This window comes from Carettochelys insculpta, chromosome 5, assembly GCF_033958435.1.
Source record: "Carettochelys insculpta isolate YL-2023 chromosome 5, ASM3395843v1, whole genome shotgun sequence".
In the NCBI taxonomy this organism is placed as follows: domain Eukaryota; kingdom Metazoa; phylum Chordata; order Testudines; family Carettochelyidae; genus Carettochelys; species Carettochelys insculpta.
In genome coordinates, this window is record NC_134141.1 from 34,929,130 (window position 1) to 34,943,213 (window position 14,084).

The 14,084-nt window shown below is 39.3% G+C and overlaps 1 protein-coding gene across 3 annotated transcripts in view; it reads right to left on the bottom strand.

Annotated features, from left to right (window-relative positions):
* Positions 1 to 8,426: 8,426 nt before the first annotated feature.
* The window catches only part of PSIP1 (PC4 and SRSF1 interacting protein 1), a 65,012-nt gene continuing 59,354 nt past the window's right edge, over positions 8,427 to 14,084 (bottom strand). For 2 of the 3 annotated variants that reach the window (XM_074994927.1, XM_074994926.1), the window contains exon 17: positions 8,427 to 9,219. In XM_074994927.1, the coding sequence (XP_074851028.1) occupies positions 9,156 to 9,219 (64 nt within the window). In that variant the 3' untranslated portion in view covers positions 8,427 to 9,155. Of the gene's footprint in view, positions 9,220 to 10,378; positions 10,482 to 14,084 lie in introns of all 3 variants that reach the window. The other variant, XR_012645659.1, reaches the window with a different exon arrangement.

Below are 14,084 nucleotides of genomic sequence, written 5' to 3' on the forward strand. Positions count from 1 at the left end.
AGATCTTAATAGAGGCAGATGTGTCATGGCTGGTATCTAGAATGTGGATGGGTGTGAGCTGAAAGCCCATTGAATTGTGCACTCTTGAGCCCTACCCAATGTTCTGTTCCTGTTCATAGTAGGCTGGTTCATGCTGCTTTAAAGGCTATTCTAAAAATCCCCTTTAGAATCCAACTTTTATTGCAACTTTCATGTTCATTTTACTGATGTTTGCCTTTCCCAAACTTCAGTCCTTTGGCTACCTTCTATTAACATAGGGGTTTACACTCCTCTTTAGTATTTCAACTGTGATTAAATGGATGGCTGGTATAATTTCTAAAACTACTGGTTTTGTTGTATGATGGCTTATCCAGCTGAATTCTAGGACGCCAATCAGTGCAGATTTTCTTACTAGAAAGAGTGGAAGATGTATTCTGAGATGAGGAAACCAAAAATGTAAGCATAGTCTGTAGTTTTATAATAAAGCTTTTTCTATCATGCTTGTTCTATGTAACCTGAGATTTACACTTCAGCCTCTCACTTCCAGAAGGCAATGTCTCTAATTTGTATTTAAATGACTGGTTTATATAGGATTTTAAACCAATCAATTTGCAAAAGCCAGTCCTCCATTTATCTGGTAATGCTAAGAGACATAACTTACAGCTCTTTCTGAGAATTTGCTATATATATATAAAATATGCATTTTCCTGCCCAGGAGATAGAAGTGCTACTAATGTTGCAGGTTGTGTTGTGGCCCTCTCACATGCCAAGTGAAGTGACTAGGATGCTACACTGCAAAAAGTCACATTTTGAAAAAAATCCTTTAATTCCTTGAATCTCAGGAGCTATCACAGGACAGCTGGGTCTGGTTTTAGTTTAATGTTTTCTTCTGAATTAGTCCTGAGTCAAACCCAGTAATGGACCCAGCTGTCCATTTGCAATTAAAGTTTTAAGATACCAGCTGGGGATTTTGTTTTGGCTACTTGCTAATGATGTTAGCATTTAAATTATCACAACTTAAGTCTGTAACACCCCATCAAGGTAAATGAAAGATTTTTAAATGTATATACTCTGGCTTAGTCACCCCTCACAAGGAGATTTACTTTGAGATGCAGTGAAGCTAACTTGCTCCTGTAGACAGAGCCTCAGTGTCATAGCTGTAGCAAAGTAGTGTAGATACTTGCTATAGTGATGAAGGGGCTTGTCTCTGCAGTAAATTAATTTCCTTAAGAGGTAGTTAGGTTGACAGAAGAATTCTTTCATTGACAGAACTGCACCTGCATTGGGGAGTACAGGTTGTGACACTTTTCACAGCCCTGAGTGAAGTAACTAGATCAACTTAAGTTTGGCATGTAGTGTTTTTAACTAGTAACAGTTTCTTAGGAATACCTGCTCTATGAACAAAGTTATGCAGTTGGCACTAATTGCACAGGGGCAGAAAATGCAGAATTAACCTTGACTCTGTCCCCTTGCACCTAAGCATTACAATGCAGCTTTCATTAACTGATCACACAACATACTGCAAATGATAACGTGTATGTACAGCTAAAGGTTGCCACCAAAGTACCAACAAGATCTTAGCCTATATAGTTATAGATGCAGGCTTGTGACTTTTTTGGAAATTGTATTAACTGAAGCCCTCAGTCCTAAGAGAACAGAAGAATTTAAAGCAGGGCTCTTGCACAGTAGTGAAGCAGCACCAAGCAGGCAAGACCTGCAGGGGTCTTTGATCCCAAAGGGGTTATAGCCTAAATAGACTAGGTAGGCAAAGCCTCGGACTGGTAACAAAAGCCGAGGCTTGCTCCCACAGCAAGTCAGCTGGATAGTAAAATAGAATTCAGCTCTGAGTCCCCGTCCAGTGCCTACCCATTAGACTGCAGTGCTAATTTTTATATATAAATAATAAGCATAATAAAAGCCCTTGACTTTATACCAATAGTTGTTGCCATGACAGATGTAAAAACTAGGCATTGTCAGGCTAGCATGCATGCAGACGCCCAGCCTCACTTCTTCTCACTGTCTAAAATTTGATTGGGCCTCAATGAATCATCTGCTTTCAAGCATCAGTTACTGCCCTGATACTGCACATGGCTGACTCCGGCATAGTGTGCATCTCTGTGCTTTGGGTTAGGTCTGTTAGATTTTTACAACATAAAGTATGAACAGGTACGTGACAAAGGTCAATATTAGGGCTTGTAGCTGAACAACAGTGGTTCTGCTGAAAGCAAAGAGCTCTTGCAACTAGTTCTGCTTGAGATCAACTAAACCAGTGGCTTTCAGCCTTTTCAGACTCCTGTACATTTTTTCAGGAATCTGATTGATCTTGCATACCCCCACCCAGGTTCATCTCAATTAGATATAAAACCTACTTACTGCCTCTTACCTTATAATAAAATCAATTGGACTTACATTTCAGTAGGTTAACGTATAGAGCAGTATACACTAGTGGTATGAAATTTTAGGTTGTACTCACTTTTTGCTAGTGCTTTTTGTGCAGCCTCTAATAGAACTAGGCAAAATGTCTAGATGAGATCATATACCTCCAGGAAGTCCTCTGGGTACCCCCACAGATAACACACAGCCCTGGTTGAGAATCTGTAACTAGTGTTCTTAGAGATGAGTTGCTCATGTACATCATATTAGGTGTGTGTGTTCACCACATGCACCACTGTCAGTTTCATGCTCAGTAGTATCCATAGGGTGGTCCCTGGATGGCCCAAAATGAAGTGTTGGCAGCTCCCCCGCATGCTCAGTTGTTTCTTGCCAAAACTGATAGCATGGACAGAGGGCAGGTCATGGAATGGATATGAGCAACACCTTGAAGAACACCAGTTATGGAAAGTAACTGTTTTCTTTGAGTGCCTGCTTGTGTCCATTTCTTCTTTGGTGATTCCCAAGCAGTATCACTGGAGGCATGGTCTGAGTTCATGGTTGTGAAGCTAGAAGCACAGATTTTTCCAAATCCCATGTCCTCTGACCTGCTGGGTGATGGCAAAATGCATTGTGATCATGTCCTGGCTCTACAGCTGTTCTGAATGAGTACATGTACCAGGAAGGCTGCTGGTGCATTCTAGACACCTGAGAGGTAATAGGCCTCTAGGTGAAATGCATGTCTAATGCAAAACTCCCAAAGGTTCAGCATTTCGTGACAAGGGGATGATTGAAAACTAACTACAGGCACTGTGTACACTAAAAGAAGGAACACTTGCAAATACAAGGATCACAGCTCCGACAGAGGACAGGCAAATAGAGGAATTCTGCCTGGGGAGAATCCAAGAGGAACTACAATAAGTGCTACATTAGGGGGCTGTGCAGTGAGCTGGTAGTGCAGCTATGTCTGCTGTGGCTATCTGACTGGAGCTAGTTGCAGGGACTGTTTGACAATGTCATTTGTTATACGTTTTAATTGGTATTTGTTTAACAGGGCCAGTAACACTGAATTTGAGTTATTCATCATCATCAACTGTGGGCTCAGCACCCATTGGTGTCTGATGCCTCTCACTATTTCCTTCCATTTTTCCATATCCAGTGCAGAGTGGCTTAGTTTCTGTAGACGAGATCCGCACCAATCTACTATATCATCTATCCATTCTCTGTGGGGTCTGCCTCTCTTATTCGAATTGTCCATTATGCCGAATACCAGGGTCTTGATTTTTCATTCATTGTTCATTCTGCAAATATGCCCAAATAGTTGTAGCTTCCGTTTTATAACCTTCTGCAGCAGGTTCTCTTTTGGCTGTATCTTCCTACATAATTCCTTATTGGTGATCTTCTGCATCCATCCTATTCTCAGAATCTTTCTATAAATAACTCTTTTCGAATGCCAATATTCTTCTTTTCGAATCTTTCATTGCAACCCAGGTCTCACATCCATACGACATGCTGCTGAATACACACATTTTCAAGATGCCCAGCTTCGTTCTTAAGCTAGTTGCTTTGCTTTTCCAGATCTTATCCATCGCCTTCAAACTCACTCTTGCTTTCGCTATGCTACTCGCCGTTTCCTTCTTACAGTGTAGATCATAATGTTGCTCCCCAAATGTGAACTCCTCTACGTTTTCTAGTTCAATACCATCAACACTGATCTTCCTTCCTATTTCCTTATCTCCAAATACCATTGTTTTTGTTTATCGATGTTCATAATCAGTCCGTACCGCTTTCCTTCTTCGTTTAACACCTGCACTGTTTTCGCTAGCTTCTCGTCATCTTCCTCAATGATAACTATATCATCCGCGAACCTCAAGTTGTTAATTCTTTTCCTGTGCACAGATATCCCTTCTACCTCTTCCTTGATCTTGTCTATCGCTCTCTCCAGATGTGCAATGAAGATACTTGGCGATATTGGATCTCCTCGTTTCGTACCTCAACTTGTTTTAAACCAACTTCCCAACTCCCCGTATGTTCTCACCGCTGCCTCCACATTATCACTGATCTCTTTCAACAACCGTATTAGTCTGCTATCCACTCTGTGTGACTCCAACACCGCCCAAGTCACTTTCTGATCTATACTGTTAAATGCTTTTTGAAAATCAACGAAGCAAGTGTATACATTTTTGTTCTTTCGTTGAGCTCTCTCCGCTATCAGTCTTAGTGCCAATATCTGCTGTATGCTGAGTTAACTTCAATTAATCAACAGCCCTATTTGTAATGCATACAGATAATGGGCAAGAGGGTTAAGGCTGCTATCTTAAATCTCAATTATGATTTTGCATTTGTAGTATTTCCCTACATACAATGCAGACCAAGCTGTACTGAAACTAACAGTGTAGAATATCAATCCAGACATACGTTGGGAAACTAACACAGCAAGGCCCAGACTAGCCAGGAAGTTCTTGGCCTGCTTTGAAGACAATTTTTTATTTCAGAAGGTGGAAAAAGCTACTGGGGGGAAGCAGTTCTAGATTTGATTTTAACAAATAGGGAACAACTAGTTGAGAATTTAAAAGTGGAAGGCAGCTTCAGAGAAAGTAACCATGAAATCATAGCGCTCATGATACTAAGGAATGGTGAAAGGGAGAACAACAAAATAGAGATTCAGGATTTCAGGAAGGCATATTCTGATAACAGTAAGTAAGGTCCCATGGGAAGCAAGATTAAGAGGAAAAACAACTGAAGAGAGTTGGCAGTCTTTCAAAGGGATGTTTTTAAGGGCCCCAAACAAGCTACACCACTGCATAGGAAAGACAGAATGTAGGGTAAAAGACCGCCTTGGCTTAGCCAGAAGATCTTGCATGATCCCACAATCAATAAAGGAGTCATATAAGAAGTGGAAATTAGGAAAAATGGCAAAGGATGAATATAAGCAAACACTACATGCATGCAGGGGCAAGATTAGAAAGGCAAAGGCACAAAAGGAGCTAGAGACAAAGGGTAACTAGAAGACATTCTATAAATATATTAGAAGCAAAAGGAAGATGAAGGACAGGGTAGGCCCACTGCTCAGTGAGGAGGGAGAAACAGTATCAGGAAAACCTGAAAATGGCAGACATGCTTAATGATTTCTTTGTTTCAGCCTTCACCAAGAAGTATGAAACAATGCCTAACATAGTGAATGCTAGGCGGAAAGGGGTGGTTTAGAAGATCAAAAACATAAGTTACAAATTACTTAGAAAAGTTAGATGTCTGCAAGTCACCAGGGCCTGATGAAATGCATCCCAGAATACCCAAGGAACTGACAGAGGAAGTATCTGAGCATTTAGTTATCATCTTTGAAAACACCCTGAAGTCAGAAGAGATTCCAGAAGAATAAAAAAGGGCACATATAGTGGCCGTATATAAAAAGGAAAATAAGAACAACCCAGGCAACTACAGATGACTCACTGTAACTTCTGTGCTGGAAAGCTAATGGAGAAAGTAATTAAGGAATTCATCTGCAAACATCTGGAAGAAAATAAGGTTATATCCAGCATGGATTTGTAAAGAAAAATCATGCCAGGCCAATTCAATAGCTTTCTTTGATAGGATAACAAGTCTTGTGGATAAGGGAGAACCAGTGCCCAATATGCTCCATTTGCTATATGTAGTAATGGGGCAGCAGGATGTGACGAATGTGGTTTAGGGCTGCACATGTGCAGTGCCTATCCAGCCACTCCACACATACCCCATCACATGGTGGTGGGACGAGCACATGGCAGAGGCAGCTCCTCTGGGCTCCAGTCATGGGGCAGCTTGTACAGCGGCTGCAGCAGCAGCGCCGTCTGAGGCACGCCTCATGCGACAGTGGCGACAGCCCTGGGACAGCTCGAACAGAAGCTGCAGTGAGTAATCTAGCAGCAGGGGGAGGGGCTTGTGCCTGGCTGGGAGTGGGGGAATGGTGCCTGGCTGGGCTGGGGGCTGTGGTGATCAGGTGAATTTGTCTTGGACACCACTGTGGTATACCTAGACTACAGTAAGGCATTTGATATGGTGTCACATGACCTTCTTATCAATAAACTGGGCAAATACAACTTAGATGGGGTTAATTTAAGGTGGGTGCATAAATGGCTGGGGAACTTTCTCAGGTTCGCAGTCATGCTGGAAGGACATAAGTGGAGTTCCACAAAGGTCTGTTTTGGGACCGGTTCTATTCAATGTCTTCATCGACAATTCAGATATTGGCATAGAGAGTAAGCTTATCAAGTGTGCAGATGATACAAGCTAGGATGGGTTGCAACTACTTTGAAGGATAGGACAAACTGGAGAAATGGTCTGAGGTACATACGATGAAGTTTAAAAAGGACAAATGCAAAGTACTCCTCTTAGGCATGCGTAATCAGCTTCATATATACAGAATGGGAAGCAACTGTCTAGGAGGGAGCACTGAGGAAAGGGATCTAGGGGTCATAGTGGGCCACAAGTTAAATATGAGTCAGTGTGATGCTGCAAAACAAAAACAAAAACAAAAGGAAGCAAACATGATTCTGCAATGTGTTAACATAAGTGCTCTGAGCAAGACACAAAGTAATTCTTTTGCTCTACTCAGTTCTTGTTAGGCCTCAGTTGGAGTACTGTGTACAGTTTTGGGCACCACATTTCAAGAAAAATGTGAAGAAATTCAAGAAGGTCCAGAAAAGAGCAACAAGAATGATGAATGGTCTAGAGATCATGAGCTATGAGGGAAGACTGAAAGAACTGGACTTGTTTAGTTTCGAAAAGACAAGACTTAGAGGGGACATGATAGCAGTTTTCAAGTACCTAAAAGAGGAGAAGGGGAAAAAACAGTTTTCCCTGGCTTCTGAGGATAGGACAAGGAGCAATGGGCTTAAACTGCAGCAAGGGAGGTTTAGGCTTGATATTAATCAGATTCAGTGATGAGACCAGTGCTTCTGGATACAGATATTCATAATACCCATGATATCTGTAGCATCTACCCAACTCAGTTTATATGCATATGTACATAGTTATACAAATACCTTTCACTAGACTCAATCATGTTTGAAATGTTAGTGTCAATAATGCAACTATGCTATTCAAATGTATACTATAAGAAAACTATTCTGTACAACCCAATTCCTAAATCTTATTTGCACAGCATGTGTCTTTTTTTTTTTTTTTGAGGGGGAGAGGTGGTAAGTAATAGCCAAGTAAAAATTCCCTTCACCAAAACACTATAGCAAATGACAGGCAAGTTCTGCTCCTGCTGATAAACTTTCACTGTTTTGCAAGACTGTTTCATAATAGTGAATCATTTTTACTTTCCAATACTAGAAATCAACCTTCTGATAGAGCACTAATGGAACACTACACTTCCCTTTTCTCTTAATGGTTTTAATGAAAGGGCACCATCTGCTGCTTTTACACCTACATTTATCTATTTAGTAACACTGGATATTAAAAAAGTATGAGTGAATATTGGGTAAAAATGCTGCAATACATGAAGCAGCTGAACACTATATATACAGTAAATCCATAACATTTAAGCGTTTTCATCGTCTCATGGATTACCTATAATTATCAATCTGATAAGACATAGTCTTCTCTGTTAAAAGAATACTTCATTTATTTTCTTCAACTCAATCTTACAAACATACATCCAAATTCCGTAGAATTTTGAAAAACTCAACTGTCCAGCTCTATCTCCTGAAGTAAGTTTTAAAACAAGACAAAGGTGTCAATGCAATGCATGTTAAGCTTTGCATTTAATGAAAGGAGAAAAAAAAAAGAGAAAAAAAGGAAAGAAAAGGGGATATTTTCAGACACAAAGAGGAATTCAATAAGAGACGAACACTTTATGCCCTTTGTGACTTTGAAAGTCTTCCTGACAAATTTCCTGAAGTACATCAAGGAATATGTAGGTTTTCTAGCCTAAATTAATTCCATAACAAATTCTCCTCCATCTTCCTTCTTATTCCTTTAAGGTTTCACAATTAGACCTGGTGTTGGCACTCATACTTCTGAGCCATAGGACTGCCTGCTAATTTAAGCAACTCTCAAGACACACACATAAACAAAGAATCATTTGCTTCTATATCCATTCAAATTCTTTTATTTTTAGAAACGGTTCAATACAATGTTTTCTTATCTATGTGCATCAATAAGTACAATGGAAATATAAGGTCAGTTTTTTTCCCTTGTGTAACATCTAGAATACCAAAAACATACTGTGGAAGGTCACAGTATTATGTATTGGCACAATGAGTTTTCAAGAACAAAACTAAACTTTTGTTTAAAAAACAACTGATTAAGCATACTTACGCATTAACATTTTAACTGCTATAAAATGTGGCTTTCAACTCCTACAAAACACAGTGGAAAGACAGTCTGACAAATATCAGAGTTTTGAAAACTATGCACAGAGGTTGGTATTTTAGGAAGAGGATACGTTTATGCAAATGAAGCTTTCTGGCAGTTTAAAAAGTGCTGATACTTTTTCCTGCCATTAACTAGACATTAACATATAGCAGTCAGGTAAAAATCTCACCACGGCTCCAACAAGTGTGATATGCAAGCATCTTTTCAGTTTCCCAAATTTTCTTTTCATATTTGTACTGTGTATATTGTGTATAATGCTAGACAAAACTATCAGCAAGAACACTTAAATACTTTTAAAACCAACATTAAAGAGGACTTTTATTCCACAAAATTTTAAAACATTAAAATACTATGCTTATAAAATTATTTAAAACTTTCAGTCAACATTTGAAATCCAAAACTTAACCATCTCCTTTTATTTGTGCTTTAAAAAATTTCCAGTGGCATCATTTATTTTCAGTAGAAGAGTCCTTTGATGTTTTCTCAAGTTCTCTTTCTTCACCAGATGTTCTAGATAAATAATAAAGCAGAAAGAGGTTTATACTCCATCGGCACACCAAACATATAAATTTCCCCATGCAATAAGTAATAATAGTAAGTAGACCCAGAGCAGTTTCTTACACAGACTAGAAACCTCAAAGGCTTGATCACCCTTCTCAGCAAGTCATGTTCATGTAAGTAACTAATCCTCTTTGCACACTTGCTAACAGACCTTGACACTTTTTATGTGAATACTGCTTTAATGTAATTTACTAGTAGTAACTTACTATTTCCAACACACTAATTACTTCATACATGCCCACATTTTTCCAAGATTTTTCAGTTAAATGGTAAGCATGCCTATTAAACCAAATACAACAAAGTGTTACTTTTACTTAACCCTACTCAACATATCTGAGAAAGAGGCAACTCTCCATTGTTATCTCAAATACCGCAATACATCTTCAAAAGGCATGAAAACACAGATGTCTGGATTTTTCTATGTAGCAGATGGGTTAAAGATTACTCTGTATTACTGAGCTGTTTAAACTAGCACCATTGTTCATGAGGGCAGTGTTGATTTAGAAAAAGTTTAGGGTCTGTTTGTTCAGACAGATAACCTGGAGGTATAATGTATAAAATAGCAAAGAAATAAACGTATGATTGAAGTAAAACAGAACAGAAACTCATTAGTAAAGGAGATTACTACAAATACTAAGTCATATGGTACATAACACAATTATTTCAGTTGTATTACTGTGAAAAAAACTGACAGAAAAAAATACACTTGAGAGCTGGAGACAGCCCATTTGGTTGCCAAGATTTTACTGCACAAGTTTAAGGCTGGTTTTAGGACATTAAATATAGGAATTTCATTTTTTTAAATCAGGGAACAAAATCAAATGTGTAGTCTAAGGACATCTTTACACAAGAAAGTTGCAACAACCTTAAAAAGTTGTCAATTTAAAAAATGATTAACTCTAATTATACTCTTAAACTGATACAAATGGATGTATAGACACTTATTTTGGTTTAAACCAGGTTTATTGCAGTTTAGCATAAATTGTTTGGGAACAGGTTTAAGCTATACCAAAGTAAGCTGTTCCTGTTCTTTTTTACAAGTGTCCACACAGTGCTTTGCATTGGTTTAAGTAAATCCGCTAAAAATTAGAAATTGTATCCTCTTAACTTGAATGTGTGTAGACAAGGCAAAGAGCACCCTCTGCTACCACAATTTACAAAGTCTCAGCCAATGCTCCCAGGATAACCAGTTTCACGCCTCTTCTCCACTCCTTAAAAGAAATAAAAGTATCAGTGGGAATTGCAGGTGTGTGCAGAAGCAGTCATTCCACTCCTATGGGAACCTTCCCAGGCATTAATTATATTAATATAGAAAGCATGAGAGCCACATGAAACACAAATGCCAAGAGCTAAGAATCTACATTGCAGAAAATTAACTTTTTATAAGCAGAAACTTACTTGCTTTGTTTGCAATTTAAAAGTCAATAACTGAAACAGTAAAATAGTGCACATAACAAGTTTAAGTTCAAATGCCAAAAAGCAAGAAGAAGAAACTATTACTTAATCTTAAATTATCTGTGATTCGTCCACATTCATACATATACATAAAAACACACACACGCATGCCACTGTTTATTCACAAATGTCCAATGAACTTGAGGTCAGATTCTTCTGGCCAGCAGAATCCATTGGAGAGAAGGTGCCACAGTATCCTGGTGTCTTCAAAGGCATACAGGGAAGGGACAAGCACCAGTGTTTCCTCTAATTATTTTTCATCCATGGGCAGAATGAATGTTGTGGTGTGCATCAAAATATTTGTAGATGTGCACCACCAATACAAACAGATGGTGCAGGCTGTGGGCACTCTGCTCATCAGCTGGGCAGCACCTGAATCTCTCCTGGGTGGCTGCCCAAGCACTCATCTTACAGGGAGCACTCTTAACCACCCCTCAATTTTTCACCAGTACTGAAGCTATGTAGTAGTAGAGGAAGGGAGGCCAGTCATGGCATATATATATGGATAATGCATCTCAAAGAGCCACAGATACTACAAGGTTTGTAACAATTTTTTTCAAGTGTTTATCCATGCATATCTCATTGTTGGTAGCTCTTGCATAACAACGGATTACATGACATGGATGCTAGGAGTCTGCCTAAATTTATAAGACAGACATATCAAAATTAGCCTCAGATACCAAAGATTCCACTGTGGCCTAACACTGGGCAAGTATGTCCACTGTCCATATCTCTAGGATGGGAACATTTCTCGAAAAAGAAAAATAGACTGAGATGTCACTCTCATAATTGCTCTACACTGGTCAATTCACAACATAGTTTAAGAAAAGTGGAAACTCAGATCTGTATCAATACTACCTAATCTTTCATCCTGTTTTTACAGGCAAAGAACAGCTTCAAAATATACAAATTGAAAGCGCACCCTTAGAATATTTAGGGCATGACACTTAGCCATGTCTTTGTCTAAAAGCAGTTTTAAGGGTAAAGCACAGTCAGTATAACTCAATTTAAAAGAAACTTAGAGACTACTTTTGATAAAGTCTTAGGTTAGGTTTCAAAAGTCAACACATCAAATGAGATGACTAGTAACAGAGCAGTAGCTGTGTTAGTCTGTAGTCTATCAAAACAAAAAAGCAGTCATGTAGCAGTTTAAAGACTAACGAAATAATTTATTAGGTGATGAGCTTTCATGGGACAAACCCTCTTCTTTAGATCTATAGCCTTACCAGAACAGACTCAATACATAAAGCACAGAGGTCCAAAAATCATTATGAAGGTTGAAAAAAATCAGAAAAATTGTTATCAAGGTTGGCAAATCAAATAGAAAAGCAGAAAGAGGGGTGTGGGTTGGGGAAGTTAAGTGTTAGGTCAAACATCAAAGTATGTGAAGGAGTCCTTACACAATGGGTCAGGTAATTGTTGTCCCTGTTCAAACCACGTTAATAAGTTGAATATGAATATGAATGTTAGTTCCAAACTTTCTCTCCATAGACCATTATTAAAGTCTCTTTTCTCCAGAGCACAAAAACTCTCAGTTCTTTAATAGAATGGCCCACTCCATTAAAGTGCTGGCTGACAGGTTTGTGTATTTGGAGATTTTTGATGTCTGCGCTATATCCATTCATCCTTTGGTGAAGAGCGTTTGCAGTTTGCAAACATACATAGTGTGTGGGCATTGTTGGCACATGATGGCATATATGACATTAGTTGAGGGACAGCAGAATGTGGCCCTGATTCTGTAATTAATGCAGTTAGGTCCAGTGATGGTATCTCCAGAATAGATGGGTGGACAAAGTTGGCAGTGGGGCTTGTTTCAAGAAAAAGTTCCAGGATTAGTATTACTGTGGTATAGCCTGTGGTTGCTAGTGAGAATCCTCCTAAGGGTAGGATGTTGTCTATAGGAGAGAACAGGTCTGTCACCTAGGGCCTTCTGGAGTGTGGCATAAGGATTTAGGATAGCTTGTCGGTCTTTAATGATGCATTGCAGCGGTGTGAGTTGGGGGCTGTAGGTAATGAGTGGCATTCTGTTGTTGGCTATTTTGGGCCTATCTTGGAGTAGTTGTTTTCTGGGTATTTCTCTGGCCCTGTTGATTTTTTTTTTAAACTTCTCCCGGTGGGTAATTAAGGTTTATGAATGTTTGGTAGAGATCCTGTAGTTTTTGGTCTTTGTCAGTAGGATTAGAGAAGCTGCAATTGTATCTCAGGGCTTGCAGTAAATGATGAATCACGTGATGCGTGCAGGATGGAAGCTAGAAGCATGTAGGTAAGTGCAGTGGTCAGTGGGTTTCCAGTAGAGTGGTATTGATCTGGTTATCAATTTGTGTTCTGGAGAAAAGGTACTTCAACAACCCTCTACAGAGAGAATGTGTGGAACTAACATTCATATTCAAATTCAGCTCATTAACACATGGTTTGAACAGGGACAGCAATTATCTGACCCATTATAAGGACTCTTTCACACTGATGTTTGACCTAACACTTAACTTCCCCACCCCACACTCCACTCTTTCTGCTTGTCTATCTGACTTGCCAACCTTGATAACAATTTTTGGACCTCTGTGTTTTATATATTGAGTCTGTTCTGGTAAGACTATAAATCTGAAGAAATGGGTCTGTCCCACAAAAGCTTGTCACCTAATTATTTTGTTATCCTTTAAAGTGCTACATGGCTGCTTTTTTGTTTTAATGAGATGACATAAGTGGAATCCCTACAACTGGCACTTGCAAAAAGATAGAGGTTCTTTAATTGGTACATTGGGGGGTGGAGGGACGGACAATAAACTATGAGAAGGCCTTTTAGCAATCTGACCATCATAGGTGTGAAGGCATGGAGTAAGTACTTCTAAAAAGTACAGCAATAGCACCTGGTATTGGGGGCTGCCTACTCAATGTCTCAGATACTTTCTACAGCAAAGCTGAATTGCTACAAGGAAAAAAATGACCTTGGAGGTAAGAGATCAGTGTATCAGTCACATGGATCAAATGTTGGGATTAATGATGCTCGAGTCCTGATCTGAACTTCAGCTTGTAAATAAAGATGTTCAGCTGTCTCAAGTCCGGAGCAGGATTACAGCATTCCCCCACTCCCCACAACCCCCTGGAAATTAGAAAATAAGTAAAACCCATTTTCCATGTGGTCTTCAGGTAATATTCTACTGCTCTGAGATTCAGACGTAATTGCATCTCCTGATGTAGCATACTTTCAGGAGAGGGGCGCCTGAAAGGGGATGGAGAAGATCTGGAACTGGATGTATTTGACCAGGGGTGGGCAATAATTTTTGATGGGGGGAGGAAATCTAACTAGTGGTCAAGGGCTGTACTTTTCTATGGAGGGGGTGTGGGGTCTCGGACAGAGGTTG